The sequence below is a fragment of the Polyodon spathula genome, chromosome 1 (genome assembly GCF_017654505.1).
Source record: "Polyodon spathula isolate WHYD16114869_AA chromosome 1, ASM1765450v1, whole genome shotgun sequence".
Taxonomy (NCBI): Eukaryota; Metazoa; Chordata; class Actinopteri; order Acipenseriformes; family Polyodontidae; genus Polyodon; species Polyodon spathula.
Window position 1 is genome coordinate 53,069,379 of NC_054534.1, and position 22,129 is coordinate 53,091,507.

Consider the following 22,129-nt stretch of genomic DNA (forward strand, 5'->3'; position numbering starts at 1 on the left):
GAATGTTTTAAACCTTGGTTTTGTTGCATGTTGAATATGATAAAGGGGTTCCGTTAAATGAGATGTTTCTCAGTGACAAAGGTTTTTTGTTTGTTTGTTTTGTTTTGTTTTTTAAAGTATAAAAGTTGATTTCACCCATTATCTGCCAAATCCTGGTACTTCTTTCTAAAAAAAAAAAATATATATATATATATATATATATATATATATATATATATATATTATATATATATATATATATATATAGCAAAAAAACAAAACAAATAAAAATAAAAATAGTAGCAATCCTAGGGATACAGCATCTTGTTGAGTTTGCTTTCAGTGTTTGATGGAGTACATCCTAATTATTTTTATGTTTGCTTTAATAAAAAAAAAAAGTTTAGCATTGTTCGTTATTATAGTTTTATCTTCAGATTCATGTTTTGATATTGTAAACAGTTTAAATGGCACACATAATTATGCTGAGATGTAAATGGTAATGTGAAAAACATTTACAGTGCAGACTATTTTGGATTATTTAAACTTTTGTCAAATAGAAAACAAATATATGTGTTTCTGAAGGGATTCCCAAATACTGTATTTTGATTCTGTGCACCCAAACACCTGTAATTAAAAGTTTTAAGAATTAGGCCAACTGTTTGGTATTCTATCCTAAACCAGCAATTTGTCAGTCCCAAACTGTTGTCACATAAATTATATTTTAAATAAACACGGAAAAAAAATGTTCATCTGATTATTCTGCCTTCATTGTAACTGTGGTGTCATTCTTGAACTGAAACATCCAGACAGAAGGGGTACAGTTTTAAGAAAAGGCTGAAAACCACTGACAAGGGATAAAGTTGCATGCACGTTCTTTTTCAATACTGAATTACCTTGACAGTGTTCACATGTTGATTATATGGGGCATACTAACAATACAGTATTTTTGTTTGTTTTACGGTCTTTATTATATTAAGTAAGAAAACTGCTAATATTAGAAACTCATCCAGATTTAGCAAGCAGGTAATTTGCGGTAATAGTTTCCTGGAAATGATTTTCCAGAAGAACATGCTGAAAACTGCATTTCATCAAATAAGTCAGTGAAAGCAATCTTAAATTCTGAGGTAAAACTTCTTAAATGGCAGTGACACAAATAAGTCTGAGTATCGTTCAGCATCAATAAATTAGATTTGCCTGTTTAGGATTGCCTTTCAAGTTTTGAATGAAAACTGCAGCATTCCTCAATTCTGCATGTCCTACATGTATTCACAATGAATATCAATCAGGTTATTTTCTTCACTGTAGAAATGTTTTTGCTGTGTGGTATGTTGTTTAGCTTTTTTTTTTTTTTTTATAAAAGAGCAGTAAGTATTCAAATGACCTTGTAGAGTAATTGCTTTTGATTATCTAATTAAACCACACAGCAATTGTGTTAGACAAAAAAGTTATTTAAATCGTTTGAAGCAAAAGGACAGAGTGCCCTGCTGTCATGATAAATGAGCAGATCTGCAGCACATAACCCCATGACAAACCCTGACCCATAACATGGATACTGACTAAAATAAATGATACACGTGAAGAGCAAATGAAAGAGAGCGGACAACACTGGTGTGCATTGAGTAAATACGGTGCAGGTCATACACATGGTAATACACCTTTCCAAGCAGTCAAAATATCCTTTAGCTGACCTTTAAAAACTTTCATTGGTAAGTATGCATCAAACATTAGGTTATGTCTCTGATGATTTATAGATGGAAAATAAATAGTATTCATAACTCACATAGAAAGGTAGAGTACATCAATTATCTAGCCTATCTGACGCCTGAAAAAAAGCAGCACAAAGTAGAAAATGCAGTACTTCATTAAGATTCCCTCTGCACATTCACAGAACTTAATTAACAAAATGAATTTCCTTGTTAATGATAAAAATGGTCTTTTTTCAACCAACTACAGTACTTGAAATGCGGTGTGCATAACAGCTTGCCATCTTTCACTCCAAATTAGTCGAGAGATTAGTTACTTTCATCAATCATTGCAGGGATTTAAAATAGCAAATTGGTTTGGTATTCCCTTGTAGTTTAGATTCACATTTGATCATTTTCCGATTTCCTGGTGACTTTAAAGCTCTCAGAATGATGTTTAAGTGAACTGCAGTCATGCATTGAGTTGGACCACTGTTTGCCCTGATCACAGCCTTGACGTGTCGGGGCATAGTCTCTGCAAGGTGCTTGAAGGTGTCTGAGATGTTAATCCATTCAGTAATTAATATTTCACGGAGCTGTTGCAGAGAGTTAGAGTAGGCAGCAGATTTTGTCATTCAAGTTCATCCCAAACAAATCAATTGGTTTGTGGTGGACACTGAATATGGCTCAGTGAAGGTGGAGGAGTGCATTACCTTCTTAAAAGTATACATCACCATCAGGTTGCAAGTGTAGGATTGTTAGGTGACTCGATCCACAATGATGATTAAGTGAACTTCGACAGCTCTATAGTGCTGCAGGGATCTGAAGCACATTCAGATGAAGCATCTTGTTTCAAACTAACGCCTTTTAATTCAGGATGATGCCATATTCAATCTGGTAAACATATTATAATAAAGTGTTTGTCTACTTACCTATCTATCTATATGACAGAGAAACAAAATGACCCCTAGAACAGAACCATCACTATACAATTGGAACAGTATTGCTGAAATGCTTTCAGCCTTAATCTAGCTATGACTTTCATTTGGGAATTATCTAAAAATAAGGCAGATGCAATAAAATAAAAATAAAAAATCCTGTAAAGTCCTCACTCCATTGGGCTTTGAGACTTACCAAAGTGATGTCGCTGATCTTCTGGGATATCCAGGTCCAACATGAGGTCATCTTCATCCAGCTCACAGGAGCCAAGGTTGTTTAAGACATCCTAGTTGTAACAAAAAGGGAATATATATATATATATATATATATATATATATATATATATATATATATATATATATATATATATATATATATATATACAGTGGCTTGCAAAAGTATTCAGACCCCTGACCAATTCTCTCATATTACTGAATTACAAATGGTACATTGAAATTTCGTTTTGTTTGATATTTTATTTTTAAACACTGAAACTCAGAATCAATTATTGTAAGGTGACATTGGTTTTATGTTGGGAAATATTTTTAAGAAAAATAAAAAACTGAAATATCTTGCTTGCATAAGTATTCAACCCCTGTGCTGTGGAAGCTCCCAGTTTGCACCGATGAAAGAAATTGCCCAAACGAGGACACAGTTTCCTTACCATTGACTTGCACCTGTGAACCACTAAAGTTGCTGTCACATTTTCTGGATAAAAACCCCATTGTTGAAGGATCATTGGTAAGGCTGTGGATCTGAAGGAAAATGAAGACCAAAGAGCATTCTACAGAAGTTAGAGATAAAGTAATACAAATGCATAGATTAGGGAAAGGGTACAAAATAATATCCAAGTGTTTGGATATCCCAGTGAGCACAGTTGGATCAATAATCAGGAAGTGGAAGCTGCATCACACCACCCAGGCACTGCCAAGAAAAAGCCGTCCCTCAAAACTCAGTGCTCAAACAAGAAGGAGACTTGTGAGAGAAGCCACAGAGAGGCCAACAATCACTTTGAAGGAGCTACAGAGTTCAGTGGCTGGGAGTGGAGTAATGGTGCACAAGTCAACCATATCAAGAGCTCTGCATAACACTGGCCTGTATGGGAGGGTGGCAAGAAAGAAGCCATTACTCAAAAAGTACCATCTGAAAGCACGTCTGGAGTTTGACAGAAAGCATGAGAGTGACCCAGCTGCGATGTGGGAAAAGGTTTTGTGGTCAGATGAGACCAAGATAGAGCTTTTTGGCCAAAACTCAAAGCGCTATGTGTGGCTCAAACCTAACACTGCCCATGCCTCAAGACACACCATCCCTACAGTGAAGTATGGTGGTGGTAGCATCATGCTGTGGGGATGCTTTTCATCAGCAGGGTCTAGGCATCTTGTTACAATTGAAGGAAGAATGGATGGAGCAAAATACAGGAAAATACTGCAAGAGAATCTGCTTCAGTCTGCTAAAAAACTGAAGCTTGGGAGGAAATTTACCTTTCAGCAGGACAATGATCCCAAGCACAAGGCCAAAGCAACATTGGAGTGGCTCAAGAACAAAAAGGTGAATGTCCTACAGTGGCCCAGTCAAAGTCTTGATCTCAATCCCATTGAGAATCTGTGGCACTATTTGAAAATTGAGGTCCACAAGCGTCGTCCAACTAACCTGAACAACCTGGAGCAAATCTGCCAAGAAGAATGGGCCAAAATCACTCCGACACTGTGTGCAAAGCTGGTACATACTTACCCCAAAAGACTTAAAGCTGTTATTGCAGCAAAAGGTTGCTCTACCAAATATTAATGTGTGGGGGTTGAATACTTACGCAAGCAAGATATTTCAGTTTTATATTTTTCTTAAAAATATTTCCCAACATAAAACCAATGTCACCTTACAATAATTGATTTTGAGTTTAAGTGTTTTAAATAAAAATATCGAACAGAACGAAATTTCAATGTACCATTTGTAATTCAGTAATATGAGAGAATTGGTAGTTTCCATGGATGTCTTAAACTGTATTAAGTTTGTATTTTCTATATATATATATATATATATATATATATATATATATATATATATATATATATATATATATATGAGAAAATACAAACTTAATACAGTTTAAGACATCCATGGAAACTACCAAGGCCACTGTTTGCACAATGCTTTTAAAATCTTTTTAATACAGTGAAACTATTTTAGCAAGGGTTTCCTGTGGGGGCAATCTGTTCATCACTATTTACATTTTGTGTCATCTGTGCTCAGTAACCTACTATTTTGATATCTATTTCATTATAAATACCATAAGGACCAGAGTTCAGCAAATGATGCAACAGTTTCTCAAAAGACCATCATTTTTTAAACTAAACAGCTGTTAGAGCACTCAAGAGTGGGAGACAACTTTTACAAAACTTACATGACTGGCATTTATTCCAGTACTTTGCCAAATGTGCTGCCAAGTAGGATGGGCACAAATAATTTTTCATAGAGTACGATTTTTAAACAACGTTCAGTGTTCATCTTACCACTCACATTTTGAAAGAACCCAAAGAGCTCCCAAGAACACTTGAGACAAGGTGAACTTAAACAACATGCAGAAGAGTGCCCTTTCCTATGGTTGTTATTTTGTGAGGGTTTTCTTTCTTAGCCCACTATGGACAAACCATTTTGCATGTTGTGACAGGGATGGACTGAGTGGTGATGTCAGGCCAGAATGCAGGAAGTAAAACAGACAAGGTAGTAGTGCAGTGCAAAAGGACGCTGCGCACCGTTTATTTAAACAAAAATAAAATAAAAGGTTTAAACAGAGAAAACACTGCTCACAGAGCAAAACAAAAAGATACATAAACACAAACACTGAACACATAAATCGGTCAGGCTGGGCAATGGCCTTCACTGACACAGATTACTTTTAGTTTTAGTTTTACTTTCTCTCTTCTCCGCTCTAGTTCTCTGCTCACCCGGAGAGCAGAGAGTTGCTGGTTTATATCCTGTGGCCCAGGGGTTTAACTAGCTAGTAATTATTCTATTACCCCTCGGCCACAATCTGCACGAGTTTATTATTTACTGGCCTCTGCCAGAACACATCTAAATAAATAAAAACAAAACACACAGCACTTCACTGTCATACCTAAATACAAATGCATAAATAAATCATAATACAAAAATAACCACAGCTTTCGCCATCATTTAAATACACAATAAATCATAAAACACACATACAAAATAACACAGGGGACACAGGGGCGGAGGGAGAGACTCTATCCTATTCTAAAAATAAACAAACAAATAAATGTACAGCGCTCCTCGCCCTGTTACACAGGTATTACTATTTTGTACTCTGTGAGAAGCTTTCAAAGTGATCACTTAACTATTATCATTAAATATATTTGTTTGCATTGTGATGAGTCTTCGAAGTTTAATATCTTACCACATAAGAAATTCAATCAACTGTAATTTGTATCATTGCTGAAATAAAATATTAATTAGAGCCTTGGTTTCTTTTTATAATGTTTAAGCATTTAAACTAGAAAGGAAGGGGGGAGAAATCAACAAAAAAAAACAGAAGGGAGACCGCATCAAAACAAGAACAACAACTCAGGTAAGACAACCATTAAATGTATTTATCTAAATGCTAGAAGTATCAGAAACAAAATTCTAGAACTTGAAGCTACTGCACTAACAGGTAACTATGATGTGATAGGTGTTACAGAAACGTGGTTATCTGAGAGTGATGGGGACGAATATAATATTTGTGGGTATACACTGTATAGGAAAGACAGGCAGGACAGAAGAGGAGGAGGGGTAGCGCTATACATAAGAAACAGTCTTGAAGCCCAGGTGTTAAACCTGGACAAAGAAAATAAAACCGAATCAATATGGGTCAGAATAACAGACAAAAATTCAAAAGGCATAATAATAGGAGCATGCTATAGACCGCCAGATTCAGACGGTGAGCACAATAATCTGTTATACAATGACATTAGAAATGTGTGTAGCAAAGGAGAAGCCATACTAATGGGGGATTTCAACTTCCCCCAAATAAAATGGGAAAACCCGGTGGGTAGCGCGAAGGATGAAATAGAAATGGTGGAAATGACAAATGACTGCTTCCTAACACAATTTGTGAAGGCACCGACTAGAGGGGAGGCATGCCTTGATTTAGTCTTTTCAAATAACGAAGATAGAATAACTAAAACAGAGGTCAGAGAACCACTGGCAAACTCAGACCACAACATGGTCTCATTTGAAGTGTTTTTTAAATCCCCAAAAGTAAAGACTAAAGCTAAGGTTTACAATTTTAGAAAAGCAAACTATGAAGGTATGAAACAGAGACTAACAGAAGTAGATTGGAGTAAAATAGAGAAAACACCCACAGAAGAAGGATGGTTGTTCTTCAAAAACTAGTACTAGAGGCGCAAAACAATTATATCCCTAAAGTAGACAAATCTAAATGTAAAACTAAATTGCCAAAATGGTTTAATAGATCAATTAAAAAAAATATTCAGCGAAAAAAGGCACTTTACAGAGCATTAAAAAAGGACCAAAAAGAAAGTACACAGAAAGAGTACACAGAACTGCAAATGCAAGTCAAAAAGGAAGTTAGAAAGGCCAAGAGAGAAATAGAAATGAACATTGCTAAGGGAGCTAAAACCAATTCCAAAATGTTTTTCCAATATTACAACAGCAAGAGAACATTCAAAGAGGAGATTAAATGTTTAAGAGATACAAATGGCAAAATCATAGAGGAAGAAAAAAAAAATAGCAAATATGTTAAATGATTACTTTTCACAAGTTTTTACAAAGGAAGATACTGACAACATGCCCCACATGTCATCCAGTTCCTATCCAGTTTTAAATAACTTTAGCATAACTGAGGCAGAAGTGTTTAAGGGACTAGGAGCTCTTAAAATAAACAAATCCCCTGGGCCGGATGAGATCCTCCCAATAGTACTCAAAGAAATGAAAGAAGTAATTTACAAACCGCTAACCAAGATCATGCAGCAGTCTCTTGACACAGGGGTGGTACCGACAGACTGGAAAATTGCAAACGTAATACCGATCCACAAAAAGGGAAACAAAACTGAACCAGGTAACTACAGACCAGTAAGCCTGACTTCTATTATATGCAAACTTATGGAAACTATAATAAGATCCAAAATGGAAAATTACCTATATGGTAACAGGGTACTGGGAGACAGTCAACATGGTTTTAGGAAAGGGAGATCGTGCCTAACTAACTTGCTTGATTTTTTTGAGGATGCAACATCGATAATGGATAATTGCAAAGCATATGACATGGTTTATTTAGATTTCCAGAAAGCTTTTGACAAAGTCCCGCACAAAAGATTAATTCTCAAACTGAACGCAGTTGGGATTCAAGGAAACACATGTACATGGATTAGGGAGTGGTTAACATGTAGAAAACAGAAAGTACTGATTAGAGGAAAAACCTCAGAATGGAGTGTGGTAACCAGCGGTGTACCACAGGGATCAGTATTAGGTCCTCTGCTATTCCTAATCTACATTAATGATTTAGATTCTGGTATAGTAAGCAAACTTGTTAAATTTGCAGACGACACAAAAGTAGGAGGAGTGGCAAACACTGTTGCAGCAGCAAAGGTCATTCAAAATGATCTAGACAAGATTCAGAACTGGGCAGACACATGGCAAATGACATTTAATAGAGAAAAGTGTAAGGTACTGCACGCAGGAAATAAAAATGTACATTATAAATATCATATGGGAGATATTGAAATTGGAGAAGGAATCTATGAAAAAGACCTAGGAGTTTTTGTTGACTCAGAAATGTCTTCATCTAGGCAATGTGGGGAAGCTATAAAAAAGGCTAACAAGATACTCGGATACATTGTGAAAAGTGTTGAATTTAAATCAAGGGAAGTAATGTTAAAACTGTACAATGCACTAGTAAGACCTCATCTTGAATATTGTGTTCAGTTCTGGTCACCTCGCTATAAAAAAGATATTGCTGCTCTAGAAAGAGTGCAAAGAAGAGCGACCAGAATTATTCCGGGCTTAAAAGGCATGTCATATGCAGACAGGCTAAAAGAATTGAATCTGTTCAGTCTTGAACAAAGAAGACTATGTGGCGACCTAATTCAAGCATTCAAAATTCTAAAAGGTATTGACAGTGTCGACCCAAGGGACTTTTTCAGCCTGAAAAAAGAAACAAGGACCAGGGGTCACAAATGGAGTTTAGAAAAAGGGGCATTCAGAACAGAAAATAGGAGACACTTTTTTACACAGAGAATTGTGAGGGTCTGGAATCAACTCCCCAGTAATGTTGTTGAAGCTGACACCCTGGGATCCTTCAAGAAGCTGCTTGATGAGATTTTGGGATCAATAAGCTACTAACAACCAAACGAGCAAGATGGGCCGAATGGCCTCCTCTCGTTTGTAAACTTTCTTATGTTCTTATGTTCTTAAGAGATGTACTCCTTTTGGGGAAAGTAACCAGTTGAATAAAAACTGAACTACGTATATGCCGGAGTCCTCGGCTGATGTAGGGATTACTAGAATAAAGACAAAATGCTTGTGATTTAGTAAAAGAGGATAGGGGTTTCCTCTTGACTACTCTGAGAACCGCCCTCGCGGAGGTGATGTCGAACCGATCGACCTCCAAGGCCGGGAAGCAGTGAACTTCCCCCAAGGGGAAACTAAGGAAGGACAGGAGGAGAAAGCAAGGTCTCCTAGGCTTTCTGAGACGCCCAATTGAGAGAGTCGAAAGTTGGGAGCAACCTTTGCTCTCCAAAGGGGGATACTGGCATGGGTGCACAGATTAGCATGAGAATGTAAAAGGAAATATAGTTAAGTTATTTGGCCGGGGGTACCCTATGGCAGCTGGGAACCTTCCTCTCAGAGGGTGAGCAACGAAGACAGCCTCTAAGGTCGGGAAGTGAGCTTCACTTTCCCCCAAAAGAGGTCCCACGGCTACCCGCAATTGCACCACCAATGCAAAGAAAAGAGAAAATTGTTAGTTAGATAAGAAAGTTAGTGATTTATTACAAATATTGATTAATTACAATTATAATTTTTTAACTCTTTTTTTTTTTAAACTAATCTAACCACTTGGTGGAGATGAAAAACCATGCTTTTTTTGTGGGAGGAAACCTCTGGTGGTCCTGGCAGAGAGATGGCCCACCACTCAATACATGCTAGCAATACTTTGTTTAATGGAATAATATTGAGAAGAGAAGAGTGAATGTAAGATTCCACCACGGAAGAAGGACTGGATGATTTTAATGTTGGCTGCTGATGTTGCTGCACATATACAGATGAATGGGACAATGCGATTATCACAAAAGATTAACCATTTTGCAGTCCATTTATTCAGTGCCTGTCATGTCTGTCAGGTCTAATTTATTTTCACACAAGCGGTTTATTTTACACGCGCTGTTTAAAAATAATTTTATTCACAGTGACCTGTGTATAATGTATTTTTGATGATATCGGACAGGGTCAGACATCGGACCGGAAAGGAAAAATTGCAATGTCAGACCTGGCCCGACATAGGACCGCAGAGGATTAAGATAAGTTAAGATTTTTCTGCCCTGAGGAGGAAGATTATTGATTTCTGGAGGCCAGATATCTGAGAACCATTGATTAAGAACAATACAGCCACAACTAATAGAAGAAGCATCCGTATGGAGTGAGAGGTCATGTGGGGCAGAAATGAAATGATCATACAGCAGAGAAAGGCCGTTCCAGAGCTGTAGGAGAGAGGACCACATTATAATGTCTTTCCGGGCTTCAGCTGTAATATTAATGTGAGAGTTTATATTTTTATCTGTTTTAGAAAGAGCAAGAAGACAAGAAATAAATGTCCTGCCTTGAGGAATGATGCAAATTGCAATATTGAATTGTCCCAAGAGTGAAAAAAGGTTCCATTCAGAAATAGAGTGGTTGATCTCAAAAGACTGAATGAGAGAGCAAATGCATTCCAGTTTATCAGAAGGTAGTCAGGCTTCAAACTGAATAGTATCTAAAGTTATTCCTAGGAACTCAAGAGAGTAAACTGGACCGATGGTTTTCTCTTCTGAGATGGGGATGCTGACTGCTGAGAAGAGAGACGTGAGTTCTAAGAGTGCTTCAGCTGGAGGGGCTGATGGAGGAGATATAAGGAAAAAGTCGTCAAATAAGTGCAGCAGAAAGGGGATGCGATAAATATTGAGTAGAAACCAGCAGAAGGCTTTGGAGACTGAATCAAAGATCTTAGGGCTGCAATTAGTAATGATGAATGGCATTTAGATGGAAGAGGGCACACGGAAGGTGAATGAGCATCGCCACAGAAACTGTGTAAAAAACTGTAAAAAACTAAAATGTAAAAAACTGCATTTTTTTGGAAATGCAGAATGAGGAGTTATTGTACAGTTGTCTGTCTGCCTTCAGAGTATTTGATGAGTCTTCCATTGCTTGTTGAAAAAGCAAGCAGAGTTGAGGAATTGGCAGGAGGAACTGCAGACCCATGTCTTAAAAAAAAAAAAGTGTTTTTTTGAGAGTATGGGAAGGATAGTTTGAGACTGATGAGGAGACTGAAGAGGCTGCATTTGGACACAGAGAGGTAGAATTGCCTGTGGAAGCACAACTCTGCAAGCGTTAGCACGGAGACCATTGAAGAATCTATTAATGAGTTTATGATCAGGTTGAAACCAATCAATCTGTGTATTATCCAGTGCTAACCGAGAAGCTGCTTTGGCTGAAAAGGAAGCACGAAGAGTGAGTTATTTAGACAGTCAAGGATCCTGAGATTTTAGAGTAACAGACAGATACAGTCAACTACACTGTGATCCAGAAATTATAAGGTTGCATAAGAATAGAGACCAAATTAACGTCTTTGCCTTCAATAATATTGTGTCAGAGTTGAGGAGAGAGAGTTGTGATGACCAACTGAAGCAGAAGACGATCCTGAACTAGAGGCAGTTGCTAAAGTGACGATTGGCAGCTCGAGGTTAGGTGTGGGCATGGCTGAAGCAGCGGGAGAAGTGATGAAATGGTTGCTGGTTCCAAGCTAGTGATTCTATTATCAAGCGCATCAAGGTGATCAGATATTGAAGACATGAAGGTGGAAAGAGGATGAATGAACTGCTTGATATCGTTAAGAATCTGAAAACTTAAATCCGAGGAAGAATAAGTAGAAATTGAGATCTGAGGGGTTGTGGTAGCGATTGGAGCCTGTAGATAAAAAAAAAAAAAAAAGATTATTGCAAGCAGATTCTCAAAGCCTACTTTCAAGAAATTGATTGCATTAAAAAGTACACAAACCAAGATAGTTTCTGTATCTCAGACTGGAGAAGAGTATGGCCTAATCTTCCATATATATATATGGAAGTCTGACCAGACCAAAGTGGAAGTTTTTGGTCTAAATGCCAAGCATTACATTTGGCGCAGACCCAACACAGCACATCTCCCAGTCAACACCATCCCTACAGTCAAGCATGGTGGTGGCAGCATCATGCCATGGGGATGCTTCTCCTCAGCAGGGACTGAAAAGCTTGTTAGGATTGAAGGAAAAATAGATGGAGCAAAGTACAGGCAAATACCAGAGCAAAACCTGTTTCAATCTGCTAAAGACTTAAAACTGGAGTGAAAATTCACCTTTCAGCAGGACAATGATCTAAAGCACAAGGCCAAAGCTACACTAGAATGGCTTAAGAATAAGAAAGTGAACATCCTTGAGTGCCCAGTCAAAGTCCTGACTTGAATCCTATTGAGAATATCTGGAAAGACTTGAAAACTGCTGTCCATAAACAATCCCCAAGCAACTTGAGAGAGCTTGAGCAAAAAAAGAAGAATGAGCACAGATTACACCAAGCCGGTGTGCAAAGAGACTTGACTTACCCAAAAAGATAATTGCTGCCAAAGGTGCTTCCACCAAATATTGAGTTGACAGGTCTGAATACTTATGCAATCAACATATTTCAGTTTTTTCTCTTTAGTTTTTGCTGACATTTACCGTAACTTATCTTAACCTTAGAAGTCATCATTTTGAGCATTCAAGTTTTGAATAAAATATTAAGTTTAAAAAAACGTGTATGCATCATTTTGTAATTTCACAAAATGGACACCATATACAGTGCCTTGCAAAAGTATTCAGACCCCTGACCAATTCTTTGATATTACCGAATTACAAATGGTACATTGAAATTTCGTTCTGTTTGATATTTTATTTTTAAACACTGAAACTCAGAATCAATTATTGTGAGATGACATTGGTTTAATGTTGGGAAATATTTTTAAGAAAAATAAAAAACTGAAATATCTTGCTTGTATTCAAGTATTCAACCCCTGTGCTGTGGAAGCTCCCAGTTTGCACCTATGAAAGAAATTGCCCTAACGAGGACACAATTACCTTACCATTGGCCTCCACCTGTGAACCGTTAAAGTTGCTCTCAAATTTTCTGTATAAAAACACTACTGTTGAAGGATCATTGGTAAGGCTGTGAATCTGTAGGAAAATGAAGACCAAAGAGCATTCTACAGAAGTTAGAGATAAAGTAATACAAATGCATAGATTAGGAAAAGGGTACAAAATAATAAGTGTTTGGATATCCCAGTGAGCACAGTTGGATCAATAATCAGGAAGTGGAAGCTGCATCACACCACCCAGGCACTGCCAAGAAAAGGCCGTCCCTCAAAACTCAGCACTCAAACAAGAAAGAGACTTGTGAGAGAAGCTACAGAGAGGCCAACAATCACTTTGAAGGAGCTACAGAGTTCAATGGCTGGGAGTGGAGTAATGCTGCACCAGTCAACCATATCGAGAGCTTTGCATAATACTGGCCTGTATGGGAGGGTGGCAAGAAAGAAGCCATTACTCAAAAAGTACCATCTGAAAGCACGTCTGGAGTTTGACAGAAAGCATGAGAGTGACCCAGCTGCGATGTGGGAAAAGGTTTTGTGGTCAGATGAGACCAAGATAGAGCTTTTTGGCCAAAACTCAAAGCGCTATGTGTGGCGCAAACCTAACACTGCCCATGCCTCAAGACACACCATCCCTACAGTGAAGTATGGTGGTGGTAGCATCATGCTGTGGGGATGCTTTTCATCAGCAGGGTCTAGGCATCTTGTTACAATTGAAGGAAGAATGGATGGAGCAAAATACAGGAAAATACTGCAAGAGAATCTGCTTCAGTGCACTAAAAAACTGAAGCTTGGGAGGAAATTCACCTTTCACCAGGACAATGATCCCAAGCACAAGGCCAAAGCAATATTGGAGTGGCTCAAGAACAAAAAGGTGAATGTCCTACAGTGGCCCAGTCAAAGTCCTGATCTCAATCCCATTGAGAATCTGTGGCACTGTTTGAAAACTGCGGTCCACAAGCATCGTCCAACCAATCTGATCAACCTGGAGCAAATCTGCCAAGAAGAATGGGCCAAAATCACTCCAACACTGTGTGCAAAGCTGGTACATACTTACAGTGCCTTGCAAAAGTATTCAGACCCCTGACCAAATCTCTTATATTACTGAATTACAAATGGTACATTGAAATTTCGTTCTGTTCGATATTTTATTTTAAAACACTTAAACTCAAAATCAATTATTGTAAGGTGACATTGGTTTTATGTTGGGAAATATTTTTAAGAAAATAAAAAACTGAAATATCTTGCTTGCATAAGTATTCAACCCCCACACATTAATATTTGGTATAGCCACCTTTCACTGCAATAACAGCTTTAAGTCTTTTGGGGTAAGTTTGTACCAGCTTTGCACAAGTGCTGAAAAACTATTTCTGTGTCTGGGTCTGCTTGAAAGGGGTAAACGAACCAGAAAATAAGTGAACATATCTGTGATCAATATGTATAATATGAAATACACAAGTATAAAGGTATATTTATAGTCAACTAAAACATGATATTGTTAGCAAGGAGTGCCTCCATGATGTGAAAAATGTAATAAGAAGGATCTCAGCTCATAACACCTGCTTTCCATCAGTGTTACTAAGAATGCGATTTAAAGTGCATTTTATGGTTAGCACGATTTAGTAAATATCGTGTGCATACCATTCCCCTCATCAGTGAGATCTTTCCACATCATCGTTTGAATTCATTACAGTGCATTAGGCATAACACCTTATTTTTAAGGCATGTGTGTTAACGTGCACCTTATGCTTTAAGGTGCACCGTAACACAGTAATGAATAAGGATTAGTGTGCACCTTATCCGAGGATCAGGCGTGCCTTAAAGCATAAGATGCTTTAGTGAATGAGGCCCTAAGAGACTGCGGTGTTTTTTTTTAAAGGATAAAAAAGCTGTTGATTTTACAAAACTGTAAACAAACAACTTAAGCACTACTATTCATAGCCTGTTAAGCCCTCTTACACTATCTACTCAGTTAAATAATGCTTTGAAACTATGGTCCTGTGTTTGAACCTTGCTCTTCCTAGCCCAATGTCTTTATTACTACACCCACCCATCATTATATTGCACCTGGCTATACTGTGGATTCGGATATATCACGGTCCTAGAGCTGGCTCCCCATTTTTACTGTCTAAGTGCATGTGCCTTAGCTGCAATATACATAGGCACTTAGAGTTACTGTTCTTTTTATTTTGTACTTCACGTCACAAACAACAATATACAAAACAATTAAAAACAAAACATTAATATTGTACTGTTATCATATAGACACATATTGCACAATAACAAAAAGCAAATTAAATATCTACTTGCTGAAGCGGTTTTTATTTTAGTCAACAAGGCAACAATGCACTAGCAAAAGTCATAAGGCAATGATGTCAGCTCCCTAGAAACAAGCCTCCTATGTTGGGAATGGAGGTGGGATGCTGAGCGTGGACTCTGCTAATAGATTAATGTTAAGGTGTGTTTCCTCTGCCGGGAAATGCGATACAAAGGCCCGAACAGAACTTTTTTTTTTTTTTGTGCGTGTGTGTGTGGGGGGGGGGGTGTCTACTGCATAGTCTTCCACCAGGGCCCAGTAGAACCTAGCGCTGGCACTGCAATAGATTAAGGTGTTTATCTTGTGTTGTTCTTTTCTGAAGGGAGATACAATTTGCCTAGAGTAATGTTAATGACACTGATTTGTCCACTCTTAACTATTCTCCACTTAGACATATTCCATTTCAGAAAGACAGAAAGCATACTTGTTGAAATTATACTGTAGGTATAAATAAATTGGATGAACAATTATATATGGGATAGGAGAAACAAGAGATGAACAATATCATATAATGGTATTAAAAGCTAGCAACTCTTTTCAGACCAAAAAAGGTAGATCAGACATTTTAAATATGGTTCCTGTATTTTGCTTATACAGCGTTGTTTGTGGAGCTCATACAATTTGATGAAACAAATACAATCAAATAGTCTGCTGTTGGATGATTTATAGCCCATGTTTATTACTGACAGCTGCATCACATTATGTATAAAAAGGCTTTGAGGCAGACCAAAATAAAAACAAAGAATATGTTTTCTAATACTGATGGGGGAGTAGAGAATTTGCTTTCCATTTTAATTCCAGCCTAGAGGTGTATCACATCTGTTTGTGAATATTTCCAACTACAGCACCTAGGGGTACCAAAAAGGTAATGCTATGATAGCATGCTAATGTATGGTAAAATAGAATTACTGTACAGCTACATTTTAGACAAGAGCAACAGCAACATGAGAGGAGCAGAATAAAATCTTATTCTGACTGACAACAGCCAACTTTACTGCATTGTCCTTCTGAAAAGAACACTTACCGTAAAAGGAAGTCACACCTGTGTATCAGACTTATTCGTGTTTTTGTTTATTTTTAGAACGGGGTCTCCCCCTCCACCCCTGTGTTGTTATTTTGTATGTGTTTATTGTTTTATATTTGTGTTTATAGATGACAGCGAACCGCCGGGTATTTTGTTTGTTTGTTTATTATTTTGTACGACAGCGTAGCTGTGCTTTTAGTTTTGTTATTGTTTTGCAGCGTGGATGGGAAGCCCCATCCACATTATAAAACTAGTGCAGAACGTGGTCATCTCCCGATTAGCAACAAATTAGTCACACCTAATTCGGGAGATGGCCACCTTCTGCACTAGTTTTATAATGTGGATGGGTCACCTGTATAAATACCTGCAGCTCTCTACACTCGGGTGGGTGTTCAGAGGAGGAACGAGAGCGAGCGAGGAGTGAGAGAGGAGAAACTAAATTTAAAAGAATATAAGGATCCGTGAAGGCTACTGCCCAGCCGGACCTTAATTCATTATTTGTGTTCGAGATTTATTTTGTTTAATTGTTTTATTTCTGCTCTGGGAGCAAGTGTTTATTTTTGTTTAAATATTGTGTTTATTTTTTGATTTAAATAAAACGGAGCACGCGCCACTGCACCGAACCTTTGTTTTTGTTGTTCCTCATTCTGGTCTGGGTCACCGCAACGCCATTTCCTGCCACAAAGGGTTTTTACAGTAATCAGTATAGCAACTGTAGTCCATTTGTATTCTGAGCGTTACATAAACAGTCCTTTCCCCACATGAATATACAATTCAGAACGGAGAATCCTCCATGGATGAGATGTACTGATTGCAATTGCAGATGGTGTAGTGAACTGTGACAGACGCTCAGGGCCTGATTACTCTGATGGATGCTCAGGGCGAATAATAAATGTGGCCGGAGGCCTCGTCCGTGGCACGGTGAGGCCGGCCGAATTTTTTGTAATTAAATGCGTCCCAGGGCCACGGATGGAATGACTCGAGCCCTACTGGAGGCCGGCTGAAAAAACATGAACAGTTACATGCGTCCCAGTGCCACAGATAGGAATGACTCTGAGCCACCTCCCCCAAAAAGTTGAGTCTGCCAAATCATGAATGGAACACTAATAATGATTAATGCACCCCACAATATGAAAAATATAATGAAAATGAGCAGCTGAGACACGGACCCTCCCCTGGAGCATGACTGCACCGGGGGAAAGAGCCCAGCCTCTCCAGCCTGACCACGCACCCTGCAGAACGAAATATGAACTGCTCAGCACTCAGCTAAGGAAAAAAACCCAACTCACATCATTTTTTTTTTTAGGGGGAAACCTCAGGGAATCCGTGGCTAAGGGTAGCCCTTCCTCCAGGCTCTAAGCGGTTGCGCGACTCCTGTTTCGGCTTCCCAGCGCTTGACTGAGCAAAAGGCCGAAACAAAAAGAAGCGACATGGGAGAATAACACAAGGCTGAAGACCCACAAAGGGGAGTGGGGCATGATGGAGGTCTTGCTCTTATGAGACCAGACGACAAACTCCTATTCACGGACTAACGTAACAGTCCTGACCAATATACTTTCTGACACTTGTCTGGAAGTCATGGGGGAAGAGATCTACCTACGATGGCTCCGCTTGGAGTATTTAACCCTCTAGGGACCTGAGGAGTCAGGCGGAGATTGGCGTTCGGTCAAGTGTGCTCGGGTTATTCTATTGTTTGTTTATTGTTAGAACAGGGTCTCCACTTTTATTTGTTACTTGTATATTGTGTTGACAGAGGACGGCGAATGCGTCACGGCTGTTGTGTTCAGTATTTGGTGATATGGGCGGGTTTTAGTTTGGTATGGTTTGCAGCAGGATGGGAGCAAATAATTATAACATCGTGCAGAAGGTGGCCATTCCGAAGGAGTAAGTGACTTAATTTGTTGCTAATCGCTTATGGTACTGATAATATGTCTTAAGGGGCTGGGTGTTCGAGAGGAGGAATGAGAGCAAGCGAGGAGTGAGAGAGAGGAGAAACTAAATTTAAATATCCGGATGTGCAGGTACTTAAAGATTATATGTTTGTGTGCTATTTCTTGTATCCTTGTTTTGTTGTCTGGGGCCAGAGCTCTGTGTTATCTTGTTTCTTTTGCTGTCCTCACCCGGCGCCGACCGCGCCTGTTTGTGTTTCTTTGGTTGGGTGGCTTTGCCCGGGTTTTTCCGTCTGCTCAGCCTGTCGTCATTTGTCTTTGACGCCCGCAAGCTACGCTTAATGAAAAATCTGATAGCCAGCCCACCTCAGCTCTTTCGGAAAAAACCCAACTCACATCATTTTTTTTTTTAGGGGGAAACCTCAGGGAATCCGTGGCTAAGGGTAGCCCTTCCTCCAGGCTCTAAGTGGTCGACTTCTCTTTCGGCTTCCCAGCGCTTGACTGAGAGGCCGAAACAAAAGAAGCGACATGGGAGAATAACACAAAGAGCCTTTATGCTCTTGCTGATGACGTGTTGGTTAGGGGCGGATTCTCCTTCAGAAAAGCAACCGAGTTTACAATCAATCACATGAATTTTTAAGCATTTGCTATTATTCATGAAAGATAATACAGTAAAAATATAGTTTTAGGTCACAATCTACGATAATGGTCACTTTTGCAATTATGAGCATTACAAGCCAACTAAATTATGTTAATAAATGCTATTTTATTGTTAACAGTTATTTTATAAAAAAATAAAATAAAAAATAAGTATTCTTTTTTCTTTTAAATGAAACATATTTCACTGATAAAATAAACTAAAACAGATGAGAATCACTTGTGGCATTAGGGTATTCTGTTAGTAAAACAGGTTAGTAAACTACTTGACAAAAGTTAATAAACTGGCCATTAAAATAAAGCAACACCCTGTCCTCTGTTAATAAATTTTGTCAAAAAGCTCTTTGATTTATATAAGTGTTTTTCAACCCTTTTTTTAAAATTGTACCCCTGCTGTCTGGAGGTTTCACCTCAAGTACTCCTTTATGTTTTTTGCCCTACTGAATGTTACCACAGTTGCAACAAAATGCAGAATATATTTATTTATTTTGTATTATTTTTGTCACAACAGTTTGGGACTGTCAAACTGCTGGGACAGAATACCAAACAGTAGGCTTAATTCTTAAAACTTTACAAGTCTTTGGATGCACGGAATGAATCTCTATTTGTGAATCTCAATGGAAACAAATGTATTGGCTTTCTATTTGCCAAAGTTATTTTAGTTAATCCAAAATAGTCTCCATGTGTACCATGTTACCACGTGCTAAGAACAATTATGTGAACAATTAAGAACAATTATGTGCCATTTAATAAATAGTTTCTGTAGACTCTTTTGTGTATTCTTGAATTTTGTGAGAAATTCATCCCCCCTGTAATACTCTTGGATGTACTCCATCAAACATCGAAAACAATTCAACCAGCTGCTATTGCTTTTCTAAAATGGAAACCCACTCACTCGAAATCACGTACAGGTGATTGATAATTTTTTAAACTGTAAACTTTCAGCTGCTAAGCAAAAAAATTAAGAGTTTAGAGATAATATATAATACAGTTAAAAATTAATTCAAGGTCGTTATTTTCTTTCACCTTCATTTTTAATTTAGCATTTCTGGTCATCCTGTGTACCACCATGACCCTTAGAAGTACCCCTAGAGGTACAAGTACCCCTGGTTGAAAACCCCTGGTTTAGATAAACATTTGTATTCATTTTATGGATATAGTTTTGCAGAAACCTACACCACACTGGTTTAGTCAATGGATTTGACTTCAGGTACAAATTATAGAACAGTGATTCACAAATCTGGTCCTCAGTATCTGAAGTCATCTAATTGATTAGATCTGGAAGGACATATAATTGGTTCAATGTGCTAATAAGAAACCTCCAGGACCGGAATTGTGCACCCCTGCTATAGAATATGATGTCCTCCGCATATAGAAAACAAGCAAACATCACTGAGACATCGATCAAGTATCCCACATAACATTGCTGTACATGTACTGGAAATATATCTTCTGCCTTATCCCTTTATGTAAATAAATATACAGTAGACATATACACTGAGCAAAAATACAAACGCAACATGTAAAGTGTTTGTCCCATGTTTCATGAGCTGAAATAAAAGATCCCAGAAATTTTCCATACACCCAAAAAGCTTATTTCTCTCAAATTTTGTGCACAAATTTGTTTACATCCCTGTTAGTGAGCATTTCTCCTTTGCCAAGACAATCCATCCACCTGTCAGGTGTGGCATATCAAGAAGCTGATTAAACAGCATGATCATTACACAGGTGCACCTTGTGCTAGGGACAATAAAAGGCCACTCCAAAATGTGCAGTTTTGTCACACAACACAAAGCCACAGATATCCAAAGCTGTTGCCAGAGAATTTAATGTTCATTTCTGTACCATAAGCCACCTCCAACTTTGTTTTAGAGAATTTGGCAGTAAGTCCAACTGGCCTCATAACCGCAGACCACGTGCAACCATGCCAGCCCAGGTCTCCACATCCGGCTTAAAGACCTTTGGGATCGTCTGAGACCAGCCACTCAGACAACTGATGAAACTGTGGGTTTGCACAACCGAAGAATTTCTGCACAAACTGTCAGAAACCGTCTCAGGGAAGCTCATCTGCGTGCTCGTCTTCCTCACCAGGGTCTTGACCTGATTGCAGTTCGACATCGTAACCAACTTCAGTGGGCAAATGCTCACCTCCAATGGCCACTGGCATGCTGGAGAAGTGTGCTCTTCATGGATGAATCCCGGTTTCAACTGTACCGGGCAGATGGCAGACAGCGTTTATGGCATCGTGTGGGTGAGCGGTTTGCTGATGTCAACGTTGTGAACAGAGTGCCCCATGGTCGCAGTGGGGTTATGGTATGAGCAGGCATAAGCTACGGACAATGAACACAATTGCATTTTATCGATGGCAATTTGAATGCACAGAGATACCGTGACAAAATCCTGAGGCCCATTGTCGTGCCACTCATCTGCTGCCACCACTTCATGTTTCAGCACGATAATGCATGGCCCCATGTCGCAAGGACCTGTACACAATTCCTGGAAGCTGAAAATGTCCCAGTTCTTCCATGGTCTGCATACTCACCAGACATGTCACACATTGAGCATGTTTGGGATGCTCTGGATCGACGTGTACGACAGTGTGTTCCAGTTCCCACCAATATCCAGCAACTTCACACAGCTATTGAAAAGGAGTGGGACAACATTCCACAGGCAAAAATCAACAGCCTGATCAACTCTATGCGAAGGAGATGTGTCGCGCTGCATAAGGCAAATGGAGGTCACAGCAGATACTGACTGGTTTTTTGATCCACGCCCTACCTTTTTTTTAAGGTATATGTGACTATGTGAAATCCACAGATTAGGGCCTAATGAATTTATTTTAATTGACTGATTTCCTTATATGAACTGTAACTCAGTAAAATCTTTGAAATTTTTGCATGTTGCGTTTATATTTTTGTTCAGTGTATATGGTTCTTCTTCTACTCTAAGAATCAGGAAGGCATTTCCCAGCTGGCTGTTGTCTGGACTTCATCACGTACGAAGACATTCAACACAATATTTCAAGCAGCAAAAGACATCTCTTTTGTTTTCACTAATAATTCCAGAACAAAAAACAACTGATTTTACACTCATTTAAAATACTCTGCTGCCATCTGCTGGCAAGTCTACAGAAATGCATTTCTAGAGCTTCTGTAGCTGTTTCTCAGCTCAACTGTGTAAAAAAGTTACTGTAAAAGAAGCATTCACTACGTACACAAATCTGAAAACATTTACATGAAATGTGGACCTCTTTTCATGTATACTTTTCATATGCAATAGT

At 38.5% G+C, this 22,129-nt stretch overlaps 1 protein-coding gene across 1 annotated transcript in view; it reads right to left on the reverse strand.

Moving 5' to 3' along the window:
• LOC121321320 (serine-rich coiled-coil domain-containing protein 1-like) overlaps positions 1–22,129 on the reverse strand; it is a 244,462-nt gene that overhangs the window by 146,142 nt on the left and 76,191 nt on the right. Inside the window, exon 4 of the mRNA XM_041260247.1 lies at positions 2,796–2,886. Coding sequence (XP_041116181.1) covers positions 2,796–2,886 — 91 coding nt within the window. The remainder of the gene's footprint in view (positions 1–2,795; positions 2,887–22,129) is intronic.